The 24,547-nt window shown below is 38.5% G+C and overlaps 1 protein-coding gene across 1 annotated transcript in view; it reads right to left on the bottom strand.

Moving 5' to 3' along the window:
* LOC117499515 (calcium-activated potassium channel subunit alpha-1-like) overlaps positions 1–24,547 on the bottom strand; it is a 125,025-nt gene that overhangs the window by 33,122 nt on the left and 67,356 nt on the right. The window contains exons 6-19 of the mRNA XM_034151930.1: positions 20,512–20,587; positions 19,960–20,035; positions 18,678–18,848; positions 17,035–17,126; positions 11,227–11,337; positions 11,009–11,114; positions 10,580–10,662; positions 10,435–10,504; positions 9,750–9,905; positions 9,114–9,223; positions 8,880–8,948; positions 5,008–5,094; positions 4,842–4,918; positions 3,508–3,516 (exon numbers count right to left, since the gene is read on the bottom strand). Coding sequence (XP_034007821.1) covers positions 3,508–3,516; positions 4,842–4,918; positions 5,008–5,094; positions 8,880–8,948; positions 9,114–9,223; positions 9,750–9,905; positions 10,435–10,504; positions 10,580–10,662; positions 11,009–11,114; positions 11,227–11,337; positions 17,035–17,126; positions 18,678–18,848; positions 19,960–20,035; positions 20,512–20,587 — 1,293 coding nt within the window. The remainder of the gene's footprint in view (positions 1–3,507; positions 3,517–4,841; positions 4,919–5,007; positions 5,095–8,879; positions 8,949–9,113; positions 9,224–9,749; positions 9,906–10,434; positions 10,505–10,579; positions 10,663–11,008; positions 11,115–11,226; positions 11,338–17,034; positions 17,127–18,677; positions 18,849–19,959; positions 20,036–20,511; positions 20,588–24,547) is intronic.

The following is a 24,547-nucleotide window of genomic DNA, read 5'->3' as shown; positions in this document are numbered from 1 at the left end:
GCACACACCACAGACATGTAACAGCATGTGTTGGGCGGTGTAACTTACAGGCACGTAAAGTGGTTGCGCAATCATGAACAGAGACAGAGGAAAGTGGGTAGGCCCTCTGAAGGGTGTCCATGTTACTATGTACACTGCCTGACATGCAAGAGCAGTCTTGCTCTGAACGGCCGCAATCAAAACAACATGCCAGTTTCATTCTTTTGTAGACGGACATCCTGGCTACAGTCATGTTTTGGGATGAGAGGAGAGGAAAAGCAGCAGGTTAATGGCAAAAGGAGAAATATTCATCCAGGGGAAGTCGGAAGGTATCTTCATCAGAAAGTGCAAGCCTTAGCCACGTGCTCTGACAGACTAAAGCCACACATTTAACTTACTGTAAACATTTAAGCGCTGACATTACAACAATTACTTTAACTAAACAAGTCATCCAATAACATTTTCTTTTGACTGAAAAAATACAATTTGGACACTATATTTGTAATTAAATGGTCAAAAGCCAGCTCATTATTTCTCGTCATATTGACATAGTCTGCAGAGGTCAAGCTGTGTGCTAAGGCTGTAACAGGTCAAAAGGCAAAACTATAACAGTGGGAAAGAGGGGTGAGGAGAAAGGATAGTGGGCGGGAGGCATTCAGGGAAGAGAGGCATGAGCAATGTCTTCAGCAGCAAAACTCATATCATGTTTCACACATTTGTACATCCTCTATCCATTTGGCTAAAGGAGTGGATCACGTACCTGTATCCCAGCATGCAGCTGTAGCGGCTCTGTCCAAGGCATCGCACTATTCTACTGGCTAGATGGGCCAATTCATGCTACTGTTTATTCAAACCCTTCACTGCTCCACTCCCCAAGGCCAGCTCCACTTTTATGTGTATGAGTGCAAAAATAATCTAAAGAGAATAATGATGTTTGTAATTTTGCTGTGATTCTTCATATAACTTTTGAAAGAGAAAACATAATTCTTAAAAATATTAGTTTATAAGTATTGCACTATATATTTTTAAATTGTGTAAATTCAGGGTTTATAACTTGCAAATAAGTGGGGTAATGATGGCTCTCCTTTTTTCGTACCAAATTCACTATCAATGGAAATGAATACGGTAAAAATGTGTTTCACTATTGCGTTTCAGAATTGGATTTATACTAGGAAAGTGGTATATTTGTGTTGCTTTGCTGCATATATGCAAAGTGTCTGAATACCAGCTCCTAGTGTTTTTAGTAAATGTATATTCATAAGGATATACATGAATGCCGCTATGATTGTATTGTTTAAAAACAAAAAATGCAAGTAGTGCACTCTTTGGGTATGTGAAAGTAGTATAATAACACAATAAAAAACGTTTTAACTACTAGCTAACCTGTAGCCAAAAATATGGCCACTTCCTGTCTTTGTTGTTTGTATACGTGTGTTGCTGTGTGTAAATGTGTGTGTTTGAAGCTCTGAGCCCCGAGGGAAGCAGGAGTGAAAGCCCCCAGAGTAGCACATCTAGATTGCTGTGACTCTGGGCAGAAACAGTCCCTGGTCCCCATTCTCTCATTACCAAGGTGCAAACAGACAGCACACTAATACTGTCTGGTATCTTTACAGAGACACTTTCAGCATCTTTGACTCTGAGCCATATCGGAAAATAAGATCTCGGATGAAGTAATAGGTTTCAGATTCTGGCCAAGGAGAGAATGGGAAACGCAGAACATAACCCATGGGATGACTGCATCAGGGACTGTTGTATCCTGCGGCATGCACATTTGCCTTATGAGCATGAAATAAGCATGCAGCAAACACAGTTCTGTTCTTAGCAACAAAGGGAGGCAGAGAGAAAACTGTTCACAGTATCGAAACAGTTTGCAGGTATGGCAGAAAAGGTGCAGCGAGGCTATCACTTCATGCTGAAATGTCCTAACTTCAGAGGTTTTGCTTAAGCAGAAAGACCACAGTACAGTAATGTATGTTTACAATGTACAATATTGACACGTGGAAGGGTTGTAATGGTCAACACAAGACACACACACACATATCGACAATGTTTTTGACTTCTGACTTCACAAATACCTAGATTCTGGCCTAGAATGATAAGGTGTCCATTTCAGGGCATTCCTAAAGGAAGATTCAACATGACGGCTGCCCTGATAAACTATCTGCATGGGTTTGATCAGTCAACCAACTCCTATTATCCACCAAAGCACAACATATGAAAACAGAAGCTATCAGGGCAATATGTTGAATACAAAGGATGTCCCAAAGAAAGCACCGTCCTGATCTATCCCCATAAAAGCATCCATATTCAGCAAGAGTGCAAGGATAAATGATATTGTTAAAGTAGCTGAAGAGTAAACATTAGCTTTTTCCTGTGGAGACGAAAAGGGAACAGAAGACAAATGTTTAACTACACTATATCATATAAACAAAATATTGATGAAGCCATCTCCGGATGACAAAGTTTGAATATATGATGCAAATGCACAGAAATACATTTGAGTTGATCCTTGCATTTTTGCTGAACAGGTTTCGAGGGGGGTTTAGGTTTCCTCTACAGACATCACAATTGAAATATTGTATTATTGGACATGACGCTGGCATGGCACCACCATCTAGTGGCAACCTAATGCTATGACAATTACTACTGTATTGCTTGTGGACTTCATCCAGTGCAACGAGTTGAATACAATCTTGAAAATATTTTTTAAAAACTGAAGAAACGGCCTAACAACTGTCCAGATTTGAAATGCACAACACTGGTGAGGTGACATTTCAATTCTGAGAGGAATTGATGATTTCTGAAACCTCGACAAGAGTAGGGCGAGGACCCAGAGTTTAGAAAGCGGCTGAGATCACAGAGCAGTGGAGGGAGAACAGATTGTTTTGATTGTGTTTTGGCAACCTTGCTCATTAAGATTTGCAGAACTTCCCACAAGGACATTTTCTGCTCTCTGAAAGCACAGCCACACACAAAACCTCCTTTGACAGAAAGCAGATCAATTTAAACCTCAGTGGTTCTTGTAATTTTTTTCTTCCCTTGTGTTAGCTCCTCTACATCTGTGATTACTGTACGACATCTCAGATTTTTATTACGTTCCTTCTGTACTTTGTCGGAGCGTGACTCTATAAGGAGGTTAATCAAGGGTAATGACATAAGACTTGCAGCAGATAGGCTTCCAAATGCTAAATAGTGGTTAGAAGTTGATGATCAAATAGTTAGGAAAAACGGCAGAGCTCATCGGCCACATCCGATTAAGTCACACTTTATTCAATTGTCATTTCCAACTAGTAAAAGCATCAGATGACTGGGCCTATGATGAGGAGGCCTGATGCTGGTTTGAGTTTGATTTCAGCTGTTTTGGTTTTGGTCTGGTCTGAGCACAGTGTAGAAATGAAAGGCAAGGAGAGGGATGCAGAAGCTACACTGGTACATGCAACATCGATACAGTATACTTTTTGCTGAAGAGGAAAAAAAAACACTTGCACTGCACGCAAGTAACAGTACAACCATTTTCTTTTTACTCACAATAAATCACTACCAGTGAGTAGATAAAATAAAGTGGTGTTTTCCAATGGCAGCAGGGAAGGAAATACATCAAAAGTGTGTCACTGGTCATAAAGAAACATGGGAAAAATAACACAAGAGAATAAAACATGATAGAACAGAATACACTGTAAGATAGACTTCCATAGCGGTAATGGAACTGTTGTATTTCTAAATGCAACTCTCCTGTTAGAAACTAATTGGTTAAAACATAATGCCATGTCCATCACCTGGCTCTGAGACATGAATATATTAAGGAAGCAAACAGAAGTAAACAGTTTTAGCTGAATGTAACTGGAGTGTGAAAGACCTGTTGATTCTATTGAGCTTTGAAAGCAAAAGATTGTCTGAATAATTGAAATGACACAGACAAAAGAAGGAAATGGGTATCTATTTTAAAACCAAGCTTTGTCTGTGAAAGGCTGCTTACTTTAATTGTCTGTAACCTTTTCTGGAAATATGGGATATTCACCTGAATTATTTATCCGGTGGCTAACATGTCCTGACAAGTGACTGCCGTACATAGGTCAGGTTATATTCATGTTCTGCGCCTGCCTAATGGTAATGTTATGTCTGCATAAATAAAGGGGGGGGGATATCTATTTGACAGGGACATTTGTGTATTGTGAAGTCTTAAATAAGAGCACGGTGACTAAGCTCAATACTCTGAAAAGCTCTTATTAGGAGGGTGTGAAAATTATAATACAATGGGTAATTTCCTTAAAAAACGTTAAAGGTTGCAGAGAAAAGCTTATTGTCTCATACAAAAAAGCTATGCATGGTATAATGCTCAGTATACAGGCTTATACTGCATAGGTCATTTTATTTTCTCATGCAGGAGATGGATAAGGGTTCTGTAATGTTTTCTTATTTCTTGTTCTTTCTCTGTCAACTAATACCATTTAAATTATATCTACTGTATGTTCCTCATTTTTGTATTCAATTTACTAAAATACATTTTCAGCCATTTCAACCAAACACAAAACACTCAAAGATGACAAGAACTGCATTTCACAAGAAAATAAATCAGATATTAAATGATAATCTTACTGTAATGAGTGTAATGGAAGTTCAAAATAGGACCCATATAAATAAACACTTTCCTAAGGGTATAATGGTTTGACAACATATATAACCTTTAAAAACACAGTGCCACAGTACAGAAGAAACAACAACAAGATGAGAGGTATATTATTAGTGTTCAGACTGGTAAAACCTAAGCATAATGACACAGACAGACCCCACTGGGAGGTTTTGGAGTGAGAGGAAAGGAAAGAGGGCGGTCAAAAGGACAAAATAAAGGTGCAGCTACTCACGTCGTTTGCAGCCACATTTCTTTATCCGCTTAGGGTCTGTGATGTCGTCATGACAAGCTTTGCAGTAGAAAAATGCCCTAAAAGTGACACAGTACAAATGTTCACCACTTAGAATAATCAACATGTCCTTTTTACATAATAAATGATAAGCTTTAATCCAAATTACCTCTTCACTTCTTTGGCATCACTGGCAATAAAGAACCCAAGAGTTCCCTCCTGCATCTTCACATTGTTTCCCGGGTTAATGAGGATGCTGGGTAATCAGAGAAAAAGACACATCATGCTCATTAACTTCTGGAAAACACGCAACTCATGCACACAACATGCTAATCAAGAGGAATGGTACACAGCCTTTGTTGAAGCCGCTAATCGGACCTGCTTTTTCCTTTTTTCATTCTCAACACACGGTTTACTTTTCATAATTTATTTTGTGATACCATTAAAACACATCTCTGATTTTGGGCAATTTCATGATGTGATACTCACATGGATAGACAGAATGTACAACAGTATGATCGCACATTGCATTTTAAGAATTACAATTTTGTCTATGGAGTGGATTTAGTGTCAACACTCATATATACATTACATGTTACTTGTTAGATGTACAGTCATTTAGTGAAAACAAATGTTATGGTGGCCACTGAGACATGGCTGCGTGTTGTTTTCGTGTTAGTAATTGACAGTGGGATGCAAGGGAATGAACAGCTCTTTTTCCTTTCAAAGCTAAGCATATTCTACCCAGTAGCTCTGCTGTAGTCCATATAGGACTGTAAAGGCAGATTAACTCACATTAAAAAATAAGTGAATTTGCTCCATTGTAATGTAGTGGGCAAATAATTACAATGCAATTCAAAAAGGAAGTTAATGACTTCTAATTAAATATGATATGTATCATATTTATATCTTAAGCCCTTATATAATACAACATATATTATGGCATGCCTAACAGCTGGACAAAAAAATAAAATATATAGAAGCACTTTAAACGACTGGCTGTATCATTCCCCATTAATTAGACTGAGACAGAGAGTAGACACCACACACATACTGTATGCTCACACACACACACACACACACACACACACCTTGGTCATTAATGGTTACCTGTGGGCAACAATCATCAATGATGTGAGTGTGAACTAAGAAATCATAACACTGAACCCACAAACCGTTAGGGGACAGAAGTCAAAATACGACAATCCCAGATGAAAGATGATTAACAATTGATTATTTTTATCATCTACTCTTACGGTCTCGTATTTCCAATTTGTGCAAATAACACTTCTTATTGCTCAAAATGTTTGTCAGTGCTGGATTAAAGTGTTTCTTATCAACTTGATTATAACCTTTTTCTCTATTTGCAATAACTATTTTGTTACATTATAGCAAATCATTTTGAATAGGTATGTTATCTGTGTAGTGCATGGAGAAAAAATAAATCTCTTAATACATCTTTCCTTTGAGCTCTAGAAAAAGGCTGCATTGGAGAAAATAAAAAATGTAGGGAGCAATTGAATCCATACGCATATCAGGTTGTGACCAACTCGCATGCAGATCAGATTTTTCCTTCAAATAAGTAAAATTGCATCCAACATTCACTCAGATTGAATGGCCCCCATAGAAGTAAACAGGCATTAGGCCTGGCATGCTTTTTAGTGAAAATAAATGTAAAGAAACAGATCATATAAAGATAGTTCCACAAACATTGCTGCCCCAATCTGAGATTTTACAGGAGTATCTATCCAAGAAATGTTTCTACATTCAGATGCAAACTAGTGAATAAAAGCTTAAAACACATCAAAACCTCATATTGTGAGCAACAAAGCAAGCATCAAACATCTTATGTGTGTGTCATAGCATGCAGTTACCATACAGCATGAAGAAGACAATAATTACAGGTAAAAGGACAGGTACGTAGATGCAGACGGCTGCAGTAACTTCTGTGCAGTTGGATTGTTTCTCAAACACCAAACTGACAGGAAGTGACCTCACTTAAGAACATCTACTCGAGAGACGCACAACTTGACTGTACATAGTGGCTGAGACGCACAGAAATGCACATTCACACACACTCTCCCTCTCGAGGTTAGCACATATAAACCAGACGTACAGACATGCACAGATGGATATACATTTAGCACTGACACATGAGTGGGTGATGGAATGCAAAAGTGAAAATGTAGAGCACTTTTTAAAACGTTAACCTGAAATTATTAAATATCATCTTAGATAAACTCAATGATATCTAAATTGTACAGCTCCATGATCTTCCTGGAGTGTGAAATCATCAAGGCAAGGTGTTGCTGGTGTATTAAAACCATGAAGAAACAGACATGATATATACCAGCCACTGCCTACAGCAATGGCTGATAATTAGCCAATGTTTTAAAGATCAAATCCATAATGTAGAGAACAAGATTATCAGTGATTATCGACACCACGTCTGAGGTCTAACAACCATAAAGTGCTGATTATAGAACACCATGAGTGGAATAAATATATTGGCAAAGCAAACATACAGTAGGGAAAAAACTGAGCAACATTGAAAAAGAACTGAAAGTGAGAGAAATAAACTAGGAAAAGGACAAAACTGAAAAGATTAAATAAGAGGTACATATGGAGAGGGTGAGCGTTTGGCCTTGGTCCAGCGACAACAGCAAAGACAAAGAAACGGCACTTCTACAAACATGTCCAATTTATCTATCCTCTCTCTGCCTGCAAAGAAGTTAGTGCATTATGCACAAAGGACACCATAAAAAAGAGTAAGAAAAGAAGCCTGTGAGATAGTGTTTGGAAAAATATCCTTGGGGAAACTTCCAAAGTCAGAAGCTTTAAAGTGGTGGAGATTGGGTGGAACTTTGGGAAGTAAGATAAGGTAGAGGGCATACCGCTTTCGGCTTCTGCAAACAACAAGAAACATCTCAAATCAAACAGTTATCATGAACATAAAAGAGTAGGATAAATTACTTTCTTTAAAGTTTCTCTTCCTTTTAAGTAGGGACACCTAATATAGCGGCATGGAGCACAACTCTGTACAGATACACAATTTAATTATGTCATGTTCGAAATAGATCAATGATTTTTTTTTACAAGGGCGTGAGTAATACCAAATGGCATCTAACTTTGTGGCTGTACATTTTCTAGAAAATATATGTTGTAGTAAAATAACACATTTTGGTGTCATCAGAAGAAGAAAAAAAGACTATTAAAATAACTTAACTAGCTAAAAATAATTAAGACCGAAGACAAAAAAGCACTCAAATATAATAAGGTTCAAATATGCACACAACTAGAATATCTATTATTTCAAAATGACTAATGTTTGTGTTTAGCTTAGAATGTCAAAATGTCCATGTTTTTGCCATGGGAACCTGTCAATACACAGAAAAAAACATTTGACAAAGGCGAATGGGATAGGGTGGGTGAGATTTGGCAATAGAGATCACTGAACAGTACTTCATGTTGTTGTTGTTGGTGATAACACTGACACTGATGCAGAGTTAGTAGTTATCATACAGACTTAATAGGGACACAGTAGAATCAAGTTTAATCATCAAGGGGAAAACATGACATGATTAGAATGTGCAGCGCAAATGTATCTCTAAATTGACAACACAATGTAATCGAAATGAAACGAAGAAAGGCTGTTGCAGAGCGGTTACTTCTGTAACCAAGTTTACATATCAACCAAGTTTATTTTAGATGTATTCTTCCATACCTGCAAGGTTGGGTAAAGGCATCAGACTTGCGGCACAAAGGTATGTGCCTTGTGCTCGCTGAGTGATTTTAAAATGTTATTTTGTGTTTTTGCGTGTGCTGATGCTCATATTGGCATGCTATCATTCAAATGACATTCACCAACTTCATGTCATCAAATGTAATATGAATATCAACTGTTTTTTTAAGGCAAAAAGAAGATTTGAGGAAAATAACAAGATATTGTATAAGAAAATCCACTTGAAGTGAGTCACACACAAGCTCACTTTTACCACAGTTATAACTGATGTTATTGGAAGAAAGATGCAAGAAACAAACCTGCTCTCTCTCTGCTCCGACTTGTATTCGATGGCAATAAGCAACAGCTTCAGCTTCACGTAACACAGCCTGGAAAACAAGTGCAGTAATTACAGTAGAGGACAGCAGTATACAGGCAAAAGACTGATGTGTTCAAACGCCTTCGAAATTCACATCCTGTCTTTTTTTCTTCACTTTAGAATTATACCTACCACTGACAGTGGGCTTGCTGAGAGAGGAAAGAGTGATACTTACTCACAGATAGTTGGGAAGGTGAGGCCGACAAAGGCACTGGACAAATACTCGGTGTACATCTCATTAGCCACCCCTTCTAGGTAATACTTCTGCCATGTGTCCTCCTCAATCTGACAAAAAAACAAGCATGGAAATGTCACATGTGAAGATACAAAAAAGGAGGAAAAAAAGCAACACAGTTTTCTTCCAATAGCGGCCCAATATGGTCTGCACATGTTCCACCGCACAACATCAGCCTGGTCATTATAAGCTGATCCATCATCTTTATGACAAGAGAACAGTTCTTTGATAGAGACAAGCACCTCTTCAATTTTGAGCCACAGAAACTCTGAACAGATTCCATATGAAATGTCACAGTAAAATATGATGTGCCACAACGACTGAAAACTCTCAAATGGAAGTCTTGTCTCTGGACAAAGATGTCAAAAAATGTCTAGGGAATGATCTGTGTTTGATAGATCTAGTCCATCTGTCAGCAAATAACCTACAGTATCCACTTATAACCTTGCCTTCATTTCCTGAATAAATCATCTAATATACAAAAACCCAATGTCAGAATTCATTCATCCATATTACTTTGGTCTGTTCAGAAGAAGTGACTGAGACAAGGCAAGTTAATCTTGTCCTCTGTGTTACCTCAATGAAGGACCTCATAGAGAAGAGGTTGGCGAGCATGGTGGACAGGCCCTGGGCCAGACAGCTCTGGGCTATGAAGCCTGCCTTCAGCTCCGCCAGGCAGATCGCATCGTCACCCTCTCTCCAGTTCCAGCTCGGAATGTTAAGCAGATGGGCCTGATCACATGACAGACACAGAAAACCAAGTAAATGACTCATATTTTATAAAAAAGAATTGCTCCCTGGCTGAATGTTAGCGTTAAATTAAAAGATCCAGACCACTCTCATGTTGAAATGGCAAATATACTGCTTATAGCCAATAGCCGATTAGCTTAGCTTAGCACAAAGACTGGAATCATGGGGTAACGGCTAATCATCTATAAATATATCTAATAATACAAATTGAATATTCGTCTGAGTACATGTTCACTGTATTTTGTGTTGGCAACATTTCTAAATAAAAACATTTCAAAAACAATTTTCTATCAATGTCTGATGTACTCATGTATATGTTGTTTTAAAAACTAGCAACAAAAAAGTCCATAGAAAATTGTTCGATCTTATATGTCCTAGTGGAGTACAGGGATTAGAGAGCAATTGAGTGAGTGGTCACTTGTATGTCACATGATTTAACCAAATGAATTATCTAAATGTTGAGGATGAGGTGAAGGAACCGAACACATCACAGGGTCACAAAACGTCTTACCTTATTGTGATACTGTAGCATTTGTGTGATTATTCTGATCTTGGGATGGTAGTTCTTGATCGAAATAACCCTGCAAGAAAAACAGACAAAATGTAAAACAATCTTCATATTTTCCACTGATATCCAAGTTCAGAGGAAACAATACCTCATGATGTTGGAGGCATCTTCAGCATCAGGATCTGCACAGTATTTATTGGCTAGGATTAAGCAGGCATCTGCTGACTCGATCTTTGTGTGGAGAACCAAAGAAACAGATGTTAACAGTACAGTCAATACTTAACGTAATATGTTATAGTTTTATTTAGTCATAATACTGATCAAAGGGCCTCATACTAATATTAAATTCTCTTCTGACTCTATTCATTTAAGAAATACACATTTGAAAACCCTGCAATGCCATCATGCACTGATTTCCTTCACTCTCTTTACCCACTGAAACTTTAAAACAAGAACGCAAAATGACTAATGGAATTTGGATCCTAATCATTTAAATGTAGTCTACACTTTAGCTGAACCTCCTTGACAATAATTGTTTGTGATTTCAACTCTCCAAGAGTCCCGTCACCAATTGTACCTTCACTCTGGCGAGGTCGTGAGGGTTGAGAACAGATCCTTGGTAGAATTCTACTTGCGTAAAATGTCGTTTGAATAAGGCTTCCAGCTCAAGATTAGGGGAAATACTAGCACACAGAGAATAGAGAAGAGGGGTTAGTGCACCTTAAATACATACTGTGCATTGTTTCAGACATTGTGTTCCACTGATCTACACAGGGTTAGCAATAAGAAACTTACTTATGGAGAAAAACAATTTCAACATTGACATCATCCCTGTCCTTGTGTAGGAAGTCTTTGAGGAAGTTGGAGACACTTTCGAGGGTAATATGACCACAGACCACAATATGCCTGGAAGGGGGGAAGAAATCATCTTGAGTGGGCAACATAAATCACTGCAGACACTGGCATGACTCCCAAAGATCATCAGTCAAATCAAAGCACTCCAACATCTTACTCAAATATAGACTGAAAAAGTCTATATACATGTCAAGAAATGTCATTTCAAAGCAAACAAGTACTGTAACTGAATTATATATTTTTTGCCATAAAAGTGAATATTTTCCCTCTTGTAAGGCAAGTGGTTATATTCTGCACAACAAGTGCAATCAAACACTCAACTCTGAGCCACTTTAGAAAATCTAAGATATAATCACACAGCCCACAGTGGTTGGCTTCTCATCCGTTCTCAATATAAAAACTGCCCCTTAGGCCAAACCACCGCTTTGTGAGCTGAATGAATGTTGACAAAGACATGTACATCAATATGTTTTTGCTTTTATTCAGAACATTACTTAGAACTTTCAAAGTGATTTGGAGGCCTGTGGATGACACAAATTCTAAACAGGACCACTGGGTTTCTGACGGGTCCCCTGGCAAAACTGTGGCACATTACAGAGGGATCTGTCAGACGGTGCACATGGCTGATTCCAGCAGTAAGGAAGTTACATTAGAAGTATGTTGGAGTTGAGGTTGTGTCCCTTTGTGTCCTCTAACTGCACCGTAGACCAGAGTGATCAACTTTAAAAGGTCAGCTCCACAGTTATATCACAGTATATGAGATTCATTTTGGTCGTTTGAATGGACACCATCTTAGTCTTCACTTTGAATTCCTAACTGTATTAAAGGGGCCCTATTATGGCAAATTTCAGGTTCATATTTCGTGCATCTACTGTGACATGCTTTAATGTTAAAAATGTGCTTTATTTTTCTTTTCTTTTCACCCTCTGTCTGAAAGGAGAACTCAGTTTGCTCTGATTTGTTCGCTGGTCGGCTCAGTAAAAAGCTTAAAGAAGTCCCGCCCCTTATCCTATCACAGACAATGTGTTGGAGTGCTAGAAAAAACGAATACGTTGTAGTATTCCTACATCATGTATTAGTCATTGTTCATGAAGATATTAGTTTTGCTTGATATATTTTTTTCCTTCTTAATCCTCTTAGGGCTTTTGGTAATCTTATTGTAGCACAGTTTTTAAAAGTTATTGGAATTAAAAATGGTTTGAACTCAACCAAGATATTGTTATAATCTAACAGTATTTAATCTTGCTAAGCCAGTGGATTTAAAACACTTTACTGTTTCATTTTCACTGTGGTAAACTGAGCTACCCTTTTGGATTTAATGTTAAATGTCACAAAATCTTATTGGAAAACCTTTAAATGAGAAATCCAAACACGCTCAGTAGAATCAAAGCCTTATATTGACATGGAGTAGTGTGGACACTCGGCAGACACCCTAATTACCCTGTGGAGACCTGTATGGCAATCTGTGTAATGACAATGGCCTTATCCACTACTTAACAGGATGTGCCAGGAGACAAATGAACCACTTTAGTTTTGAGTGCCTGGAGGCCCGGCAGCTTTGCAGTTAACACTAAGAGTATTTGGTTACTCTTTCCTAAAATAAAAATCACTGTGGTCATATTTGTTCAAGTTCGTATGATCAAACTGGATTTGTCTCCTTCAATTCCATTATTATACTCCCTGAGTAGATATATTCTACACAATAAGGAGGCTCTGGCTACCACATTAGCCTTTAAAAGTTGACGTGTAAAGTTGCAGAACATTATTAAATCTGACTTAGTTTGGCAGGTTTAAAGGAAACAGATATTTATGAGATGCCACAGTCCAGATCAGTGTTCCCCTATCCTGTACCAGATGGACCAATAGGGCCTAACTAAAGTGTAATTGGCAAAGTAAAATGGCAGACATATTCAGAGAATGGCAGCTTGTGGATGTTGCAGGACATAATGGTCTTCGCAGATGTCGCCTCTGTCCTTTAAGAGAATCTAATGAGCAGCCGTGATTGCACGCTTGGCCAGAATTGAGCAAAGGCCCGTGTGGTCTCACAAGCTGATGAGCTGAGATGTCTGTTGGCAGCCGACAGTACTTGGCACAAGATGTTTCTCATTTCGGAAAATGAAAAAACCTCAGTCACGTTTTCCTACTCGCATCATCCAGATGCCCTACCACAAGGGTAGTGGGGATACACATAGTTATGTGGCGTATTATTTGGTTTGTGTGGGCTCAGCATTAAGTGATGAACTTCAAACACATACACACTAATACACACTAGTTTTAGTTGGTGGTTTATCAGCAAAGCAAAACTTTCTTCCTCGTGTAATTACCATTGTTTCTTTCTCTGATCCTTTTTTTTCTTTCCATGATCAAGCCACGTATTTGAGGCTCAGTAGTTTAAGACAAAAAATATTCTTGTGATATCATGCATCACTTGAAAGACATAATTTAGGTTGGCCAAGTTTCCTTCTTTCAACTAGCCAATAGTTGCATAAAATAGGACAATGACATCACAGTTTATTAGGATATAAGAAAAGGATATATAATACGATTTAACTATTAATAATTGCTTCATGAACAAACTACTAGGGCTGTATTGGCAAAGCTATAGCTGTCCAATATATATATATATATATAAACACAGGGGATTATGATTCAATATATGCAATATTTTGTGATACTATAAGCACTCATTTCAATTTTGGGACACACCACCATATGCGTAAAATCTGAGAAAAATAAGTTTACTTTTGCGACCTCCTATTAAAGTATATGTACTGTATGTGTGTAACGCAACACAAAATGAACAACTGTCTGCCATACATTTTTGCCAATAATTAATTTCTTTATAAAAATATAATATTGGAATACTAAATTATATCGGTATTTGCTGACACCCCTAAAAAATACCTCCCATCTGGTTCAACTGATTGTATTGGTCTTTTTAAAACTATAGACATACTTTAAATAACAAAACCAAGGAAAACCAAGCACATCAACCCAAAAACTTAACATCAGTTTTACACACAATCACATTAAATGCAAAGGGCTTTTCAGAGCGTGCACATAAAACATGCAGTCGGGTAACATCCCAGGATGTCATTGGGGAAACACTGAATACAGAACGAACAAACAGAGAGCTCAAACATCAGCAACAGAGGTCACTCAAGTGGTACTGCTCTAATCCTTAGGTAAGTGATGAAAGACACTGAAAGAAACATCGTCAAAGTGTTTCAATGTATACAATTATTCCTCTTCAAGAAGTGTGCATGTATATATATAAATGCACTCTGACTTTACAGTGTAATAGTATGCAGATATCAGCCTTAAGCGAGCGTGTGTTCAAGCCCGATAGTGTCAGAGTCTCTAGGCCTGCTGGCCTTAAGTTGCTATCCCTTACAGAGGACATTCAAAAGTAGATGTCAGAGTTCAGCCAGGGTTGAAGCTAGTTTCCATGCCAACCCCTCTATTGAAGTCGATGCTAATGGAAACCATAGAGCCATAATGGAAACCACAGAGTCCCGATTGCAGTGGGCGCCAACAGTATGCAACACTTGTCATTATTGTATCAGCATAAGCAGGCTGAGTGCTGTCACTGGTGTATGCTACACTGCACAGAGTTATATAAGCAACACTACGAGAAACAGACATTTAGCATGGATCCAATGCGAGTCTCTCTCACTTCCAAATACCCTTAAAGGCCTGCTTCAAATGACAGCGGCCAGGCAGTGAGATGAAATAAGGGTTACATTTAAAATAGTTCGCAATGTGTAATGACCTCATTGTTTGTGAGCTCTGTAATCAGTCGGATACTTGTAATCTCCTAATCTCATTTCCATGATAGACTTTTTCTTTGGGCTGACAGCTGCTAAATAACTGAACCCCGATGGCAATCCTAAAGCCACATGACAAAGCAGTTCTGTCTATCTGTCAGGTCCTATCGTGTAAACACCAAAAGCATACATATCTAAATGATTATGCAAAGAGCCTTGTGGCACTCTTAGCCTGTGTGTTTGGTGGGTATCTTCTGATTGTTACCATATGTTTGCACTGTATGTCCAAGCTGAGAGAGAATTTGAAAGGGGTGCGGAAAGAGAAAATAAAGTGTGTGGGAGAAACTATCCTCAGCTTTGACAAGGGCTTCTCTCAACACCCATCTGTGAGTCTGGGCTGAGGTCACTGGCCAAACATAACATTTCATCAATCTTATCTCAATGACAGGCAAACATTAACGAACAAAGGCCTTTTTTTCCAACTGCTGACTTGCTAGAATATGCCCCGCTGAATAGAGTGACTGGAACCAATCAGAGTAAGATTGAAAAAGAGAAACAGTAAGAAAGAAAAGTGCCATAAAAGAAAATGAGATGAGAAGAGAAGAAGGAAAACGAAGAAGTCCACCCTCCCTGTTCTAGACACTTTTGGATTAAATATATCTGTTTGCTGAAATTAGTAAGGTTTGAGCCACAATGGGAGGAGAACAGTACTGGACGATAAGCCCTTTGGTGCAATGACCACAGTGTCAAACATATATCACAGTGCACTCGAACCTCTGCAGTGAGAGGCCAATTAGACATATACATAAATTACAAAAGCTTTTGGAGACAAACTCCACCACCACACAAACACGAGAACCAGGCGAGCACCAATAACCAAGCAGGAAAAGCAAGCCAAAAGCAATTGAGAGCCTCCACTGGGAGCGAGGCTTCCAGCATTCAGGGTGTGGGAGCTGACTGAAGATCAGGGCCAGAGTCATGTCAAGCATTGATGATGCGATGGGATAGCGGTGACAGACAACATGAAGAGGCTTTTTCATGGAGTTTTCAGTAATGAAAAAAGCCACATGACTGCAGGTCGTAGAGAACATGCCAGAAATGATGCAAATAAAGAAAATTATTTGACGGAAAAAATGCAAAAACAAAACTCAAGCAAAATGAAACAAGAGAATAAATAATATCCTGCAATGGCCATTGAGATTGATGATGCTTAAAAAGACCACCAATAATAATGCACTTGCAGATGTTTACATTTTTCTATTTTCTTAAATCTTAAAAAAAATCCTTTGGAAGTGGATAGTAGGGGTTTCATGACTATTTTTTTCCAATTTGATGTATTGTATACTAATTATTCACTATAGGCAAGACTGTTTCATTAATGAACAACACAGAGTGAGCCGATATGCTATATAGAAGAACCACAGGTTAGTATACTCAAGGTCTAAAGTAGTCATGAAAGCTCTATTTTCCAAAATAGAGGATGTGTCAAGGAGGAAAACGAAAGAAAATGAACAGCACACAAATGAATTCAGGAGAGCTCTGAGTAAAGGAGAGATAGAGGAAGAGTTATAGAGCAAGGTAGAGAGAGAAAGAAGGAGACAGAGAGAGATTAAAAGAGACAGAATAAGGGGGCATGGACATGTGAGTCCTAATGGCCAAGGTCTCCAGTCACGCAGTGTGACTTAACGTTTTAAACTAAGTTTACTGTTGTTCAAAAAAAATATAATCCCCTGTAACTATAAACTTTGAGGGGGTGCACTTAAGTCACACAACCACACCTTGTCTGCATTTCAACTTACTTTCTGCCTCGTGTTGAGTTATAACTCCCTCCGTATTTCTTCCGATTAAGGATGAGAGCAGCAATTTCTGGCACGTAGCGAGCAAACATGGCCTACATGCATGGAACAGAAAAAAGAAAAAGGCATGCAGAGAGGGTTCTACCGCACACAGAAAAAACAGCAGAACCATCTGGAATACTTACTTTCTCCCATTAACCGCACTATAGGAACCACCATATTTCTTTCGGTTTCCTATTAACTCTATGATTTCAGGGACGTAGCTGGCAAACATGGCCTAAGGAGAAGATAAAAGAAAGAAGAAGAGACTAAAAAAGAGACTTTTACGCCGCAGGTTGGGTTGTGGGGAAACTGGTGAATTAATCCAGATTTCTGAAGGGGGTTAAATACTGCTTTGCTATTACAATTAAGTTAAAAGCTCTCTTGCTTGTAGAGACTTGCTAAACTTTCCTGTTATTTAAAAAAAATAGCCCCCATTTTAAAGGTAAATGTTTAGTAACAGGCTTGATTAGTTTGAATTTTGTCACAGCTTTTCAATAGTCAGTCTGTGATACCCAATACTTTTCTGAATAGCAGAGTTTTAAAAAGGGAGAATTTAAACCTATGTGCCATGTTTTGTCCAACAAACACAGATTATTTGGCAGGTTGATTTGAATAGGCCCACCTGATGGTCCACAGCTGCAAAACACATTAAGACTCATTTGTTGGGCTGGAAAATGAGCTGGATGCATTTTGCAAAGTTCCACAGCCGGTTATCCTAGCACAGAGTGGTGTTTAAGTTCACCGACTAACAATGGGAGTCCTCACTAGCACTATGCTAAAATCTACAATAAGAATCAAATAGTTGCCCTTTACCTGTAAATACATACTTAACTCATGCTAGGAAACTGAATCTCTACATCAGCCGGAATAAGTAAAATGACGTGAGTTTAATATGATCCCTGGCTTTAAAAGATCTCCAGCCTGAAGTCATTATTTAGCCACTGCTGCTGATAGGGAGCAGGCTGAGGTACTAGCCTAAAGACTTCCAGAGCTCTCAGCACTGAGAAAAACACACAACCTATTACCATGGCCACAGCACGGTACACATCCACACAGCTGCAGGTCATCAGTGCATAGCGACAGCTGTCTAAATGCATAGCACAGTAACTGTGATTTAGTTAGATCCTCCATTTTCTAAGAGAAGGAAGAGGAGGCGGGGTCTACAGTATGCGTGTGTGAGTGCTTACAGGTGTGTACACCCATGAATGCTTATTGTTTTTAAGTCACTGCACTAGTTGTAATCCAATAGGATGCTAGATAAGAGGAAGGTGAGCGAGGGGGGGATTTTAAAGCTGCTGTTGCTATGGTAACAGTCAGGTTGGCCTAAGCCTCATCTCCCTGCCCCTGTGTTTGTTGGAATTTTGGGAAGAGACACAGGAGGAGGGGTGTCCTGATACCGCAACTGCTTTTAAGAGAACAGTAACAACATTATCAGACAAAAACATACACTCTTATCAAACAAATACAGGAGTGACACATAAGGGGAGGGACGTAGGAGCACATAGTACTGTAACTACAGTAGACGAGATACAGTAGGCTATACGAAGGATACAAAATTACATTTAATGGTTCAGGCAACATAGTTCTAACAGTTTTTTAAAACAGCACTGCTAAAATATCATAACATACATCATATCATAAGTAATAAAAAGTATTCCATAGAAATGTTTCATTAATATATAATTTTCATCATTCATCAACAGTTTTTGAACAGTCTAGTGATGGGGACAGGCAGGATTTTGAAGGAGCAAAAGGGGGTAAAGGAGAAAGAAAAGCGTGATTTTACCAAACCACCCAGGATGAAGAAGACCATAAACAGGCGCCCCAAGGTGGTTTTTGCATAGACGTCCCCATAGCCCACTGTAGACATCGTCACCATCAGCAAATAGACACATTCCCAATAGGAAAGTACTTGAGAATTCTGGAAGTTTTCCCAGGGATCCCCTGAGTTTTCAACCTAAAATGTAGACAGGAAAGGGAGGGAATGATGATTAGACATGACTCTAACCACTCATTTGTAAACAGTGTTTTACACAGCAAAACTCTTTAATCAAGTCTGATTAAATCCAGCTCCAAGAGTCACACAGTATATTTGTTATATATTGGGCAAAGACTACCATCTAGTGGTCAAACAGTGTGATGCTTTACTGAGTCGTTGAGCAGAGCTACAAATACACAATGTATACCATAGAATCTTGAAAAAATATGTGACACTACACACAATATGTGTTGCTTTTATGATTATTCTCATGGTATGTTGCCTAAATGTGAAGTTTGACAGTGGATAGTTACAGAAAACAGGGGGAGCGGGGGGACAATCAAAGTCAAACTAAACATTTGGAAATTGCAGTTCCTTGAGTCTTAAATCACCAAGAAAACACATGTAATTATATTCCTAATACTTCTCTTACTATATCTGTGTTATAAAAGTATTGTGGTACCTTCCACTCTTGAATTATTTACGCATGAATTGGTAGTTGTTTACCTTCAGACAGATGGCCATAATTAACCTTCCTTTATTTTGTACTTAATTCTTGGGATGCATCGATCAGCATCAGCATCTATACTTACCTTATCAAGCATAACGGGCTAACCCACAGAAATACACTCCCCTCATCAAAGTCATTATAAAATGTAGTGATTCTACTATGAGTTATTTAGTCATTGCAAACAGTCTATAAAGTCTCAGTGCCAAAGCCATTTCTAGCCATGTGTTACTTTACATAAAAATGAGCAAAGCCAATGATTCTGGTGAGGTGAACATATTTTTAATTTATTTGTGAAAACAGAACACTGGCATTGGATCATTCCTAGCTATTGGCAGAAAACGTTAACTATTTTCTTGGAAGGGATATTGAGGGACAAAATGTGAATATCCCTAATAGCAAGATGTGAAAAAAGTAATCACAATATAATTTATTTAAATTCAGTTTGAAATTGGCCAATTCTTAAACACGATATACTATAATATTTTGAAAAGGTCTCTATGTCATATAGTTGTTTAGCAAATGTTTAGTTACCTCCCTTACTGGCTCCCTAATAACTAAACCTCACATCCATCCCCTTACCAAATGTATGAATCCTGCCGCTGTGAGCCATGTGCTGATGAAGATGGAACACAGGTTTACCAGCTTGATGGAATTGCTGGGTAGAAGAGGAAGAAACACAAAACTCTCAAAAACGTCAGATCATAAGGACAGAAAAACAGAGATTCATGAGCTAAGCTGTTGTGACTAAAAATAACCTACAGCCAGGACAGTTGAGATATTTGATCAAATTGATGAAGGATTAATGCTAACATAAGCTCAATGAATTATAGAATGGGACAAAATGCTTAATACGGTATATTTCATACAGTGTGACAAAGTATCACAATACATGTATTTATTATTAACCTTAACAAATAATTATGATACCGCATGAAATATGCATGAGACATGTAGTTTAATACACATTTAAGTTCTGACTCAGACATACTGTATTCTGAAAATGCCACATTATAAACAGTATTTAACATTTCCGGGACTCACTGTTACAAACATAATGTAGCTTCTGCTTCACAGTAAGGATACTAGGTGAATATGTTTCTTGTGAATGAATAAGGAAAGGTTTATTATTACCTTGTTTTCAAGATGTTCAAAAACTGAAGTATTTCCGAAAACTGTATCAATCGTAGTGCTCTTAGAAATCTTAAGCCTGTAAGAAAGAGAGAACGACATAGACACAAAGAGAGGAAGATTAGCACATTTAATGGATGCAGTACAACTAATGATATTCTCACATTAGATTAATATTCATGTATCCATGAGTTGGGTGTTTTGTAAAATAGTTTTACATACAGATAGTATGCCTTAAATGTTTTTCTACACCACTTGCAACATGTATTCAGTGAGACACAAGGAGATGACACAAAAAAGTAGAAACTTTATTCTAGATGATGTGTTGGAATTATTAATGCACATAAACAAGTTAGGAGGAACATCTTGTGGCCTAGTTTATATGAGCCTCCGTCACATTCAAAAGCAGCTCGCTTAGGGATTATAGAACAATGCGACACCTGCCTCATTGTCTTTTTACATAACACGAATGATGCCATGTAACGTGCGTGTCGCATCTGTATCTAGTTCATGTGAAAAAAGGTGATCTATATTCCTCTACAATCAGTATACAACCTGCAAATATAAATATAAAACAGTGGCCATACACCATATGCCAAATATCTTTCAAAGACCATCCAGCTCCAAACAAGAAACAACTACATCATCTGGATAAATAACTTATAGATACATTTTATGGACATACACACTGACACTTAAACCCTTACCCCAGTATGAGATGACGCGCATATAAGTCTGCACTGAATGATAGAATCCTGTCTGCCTTTCCTCCTGTTGACGATGACCCTGCCTCACCCTGTACCCCTTCTGAAAAAGCTCGCCACCGGACTTCTTTCGCCTTCGAGTCTCTTTTATAGCCCTCAAATCAGAATCACTGACGGTACGACGGAAGAGCAGCTTTGAAGAAATCATGTTTACACGTTATCCCGCCAAAGGAAGTCCTTTTTCGTCTTGCCAAAACGGGTGTTAAAAATCCCCAAATATATTCTTTGCGTTCCAAAGCACCTTCAGAAAACAAAATCCAACGATCCTTTCCCAGATTTAGCTTATTCCTAAAAAAACTAATATTTCCCGATTCAGCATCCCCAATATTAGACGACAGTTAAAAAGAGAACTTAAAAATAATGTGAAATCGATGGTCACTGCTGCAAACAAACAATCGAAAACCGACAGCTAGAATTGAATTGCTTGTTCAATCATATCAGCTTTGCCAGGGACTGTGCCTCCGGGAGCAAAATCTCAGTCCTAATACTGTAGGTTATTTTTTTTCCCTTTTTTGTTAAAGTGCCTTTAATCCCCACAGCCCAAACAGATGTAACCTTCTAATGCCCATTTTTGGTATTTACCTTACCACTGTAAGGCTTTGTCTCCATCAACAGACAGCTGTGTCAAACCTATTTTCTAAATTTAAACCCTTCCAGGGATTATCAGAGATAAAAGGTAATACTAAAGTGATAAAGAACAAATAATCCTGGCTTAAATCTGACTGACCTGTCCCCAAAGGTACAAGGGCAAACAACTCTACAACAATTTGTTGATACTAAAATGTAATGGACAGTTCAAGGCGGGGTCATTTCAGACAATTCAACAACAACACACCTACTTCATGGTCATACAAGGACACACAACATCTCTATACAACTAATTGTGTTTAATTTGAATGCCTTTGACGAGAGACTGTCCAAAAGCATAATCCACATTTGTAAGGCTTGCCCTTTCTATTACTACAGTATTTTTTTTCCCCCCACTCTTCAAGTTTGGCCATTTGGAACACATCTAAACCCTTTAATCTTCCGACAAAACAACATGCTCTTTTGTTTGTATAAAGCATTCCCTGCCCTTAAGGTAAAACCTGCTTCTTCCACAACATCAGTAAAATGACAACAATAATGACAGTAAACTCTGTGTGTGTGTGTGTGTGTGTGTGTGTGTGTGTGTGTGTGTGTGTGTGTGTGTGTGTGTACAGTATGTCAATGTCCTCATAACTAATGTATTGCACATCTGTGTATGTGTGTGCGTGCATGTGTTAAAAACTCAATTCTGCTCCCTTTAACCCGTGTGCATGTATGAGAAAATCCCTTTGCAACACATGCAAAAGTCCCTTGCACACACACAAGTGTCAGCTGGCCAGATGCTCATTCAAAAAGGTTGTTCAGCTCTGTGCCCACTCTTAGTTCATTGAGGCTTTGAGAGAACGGCCTGTCTGTCAAATGTCCTGACAGAGCAGCCTACTGGGACCGTTTATCAATCAGCACTCTCGGACGGTTGATCTGGATAATACTGACAGTCAACCCTGCCAGGATTAGATCATATAATGCTACACATGGCGCACACACAAGCATAATGCACACTGGGAGCTAGTTTAGCACTGTTTATTGCAGTGCAATTGTACTATTGTGTAAGCAGCCTTGCTACAGAAAACATAAATTAGCTTCCCTCCTCTGAATGTACATGGAGGCTTCCTGCCAGTGACTAAAAGGCCATATGAGGCAGATGCACTCATGCCCATGTCAGGTGCTGGAAGCCTCTTTCAGCATAAAAACACAAGGATCAACCAACAGTATACTAAAGCACCACCAGGAGGCAGTAGCAGGTTACATTTAAAGCCATGCCTGAAGCTTCTACAGTTCTGTACATCCTCAGAGCCAGAGCTCAACAACACTGAGGTTACTCCCATAAAAACTGAAACTAATACACAACACATTCGATAACGTGTTAATTTGGTTTGTAAATGCATTATTTAAAGAGCTACTGATGCCATGTATTGCCAAATCGTTCTATTGGGGGAATAATCCAAACAGACATTACTGTTCCCTTGTTTTAATAACTTTGGAGTAAAGCCTGAATTTAACTAGCGAGATGAAAGAGTTGGGGCTCAGTAGCCAATTGAGCTACTTGCATAAAGCGCCATATGCTAATCCTAAACTAGCAGGACTCTCTTGAGAGCAATGCTCAGTTTAAGTATTTAAAGGAAATTAATTAATTTTGCAAGGAAGAACTCTCCATGCCCTCTTACATTAGCCGCGGATCGTTCCCCTCCTCTTAATCAATGTCCAATTTGCAGAGGCAGAGAGAACATAACTTGAAATGCATAGAGCAGATACTTCTTCCTGTGCAGAGTGGGCAGGAACACTATCACACAGAACAGGGCAGAACCCCTATTAGCGCTCTCTTTTTATTATGCACCTCCACTGGATCTCTAGCAGTGTTCTCATGCAGAACTGTAGCTGAAAGAGTGAAGCGAAAGGTACTGTAATTATGATGCATTACTCTGGCTTAGGTGTGTATTCGCCAGCAGTGAATGGAAAGAAAAGATCAACTAATCCTTTGGGACTAAGGAGCACAACACAAGTTCCTAATAACCACCCTGGGCTAGTTTAACAAAGCCTATTAAGGGACACAATATACACTTAATGATAGTATCGCCAACTATGGATTATTGTATTGATTTTAAGGAAAACCATTATGACCCTGTCAAGCATTAAGACGTATGTAGAGGGCGATAGTCTTCAGGGAAGTAGCAATTACATTTATTTAACCATGAATATCAAAGGTTACCATATGAAAGCAGATCAGGCATCGGTTGTGTTGATATTATAACAGTGTACCGTGTATGTCCTAATTTCCATATTAATACAGGATAGAAGCAGCTAACCATGATTCCTGTCCTGACTCCTTAGAGCCTGAATATTACCAGACACTTTCAGCAGCCTATTAGTATTCTGGAAGCTATCACCAGCGTGTTAGGTGCACCCCATATCACTGCAGAACTACCCACTCTTCATTTTTATAACTTAGGCTTTGCAACTCTGTCTGAAGCATTTAACATGGACAAGCACACCACCAGGAAACATACACCTAAGCCATGCCACAGGGAGTTCTGTTACCATGACACACTGTGGTTATATGTACCCAACACTGCAAAAATAAACATGCTCTAAGGTTTGAAGGACATGCCACATGATATATTGTCATAGCTAAATAAATATTCGTCCAGATCATTCCCTTTTTGAAATAATAGTACTAAAAATAAAATGTA

Source organism: Trematomus bernacchii, unplaced genomic scaffold (genome assembly GCF_902827165.1).
Source record: "Trematomus bernacchii unplaced genomic scaffold, fTreBer1.1, whole genome shotgun sequence".
Classification (NCBI taxonomy): Eukaryota; Metazoa; Chordata; class Actinopteri; order Perciformes; family Nototheniidae; genus Trematomus; species Trematomus bernacchii.
The sequence above is the reverse complement of the archived record's forward strand: the minus strand, read 5'-3'. Positions and strand labels throughout refer to the sequence as shown.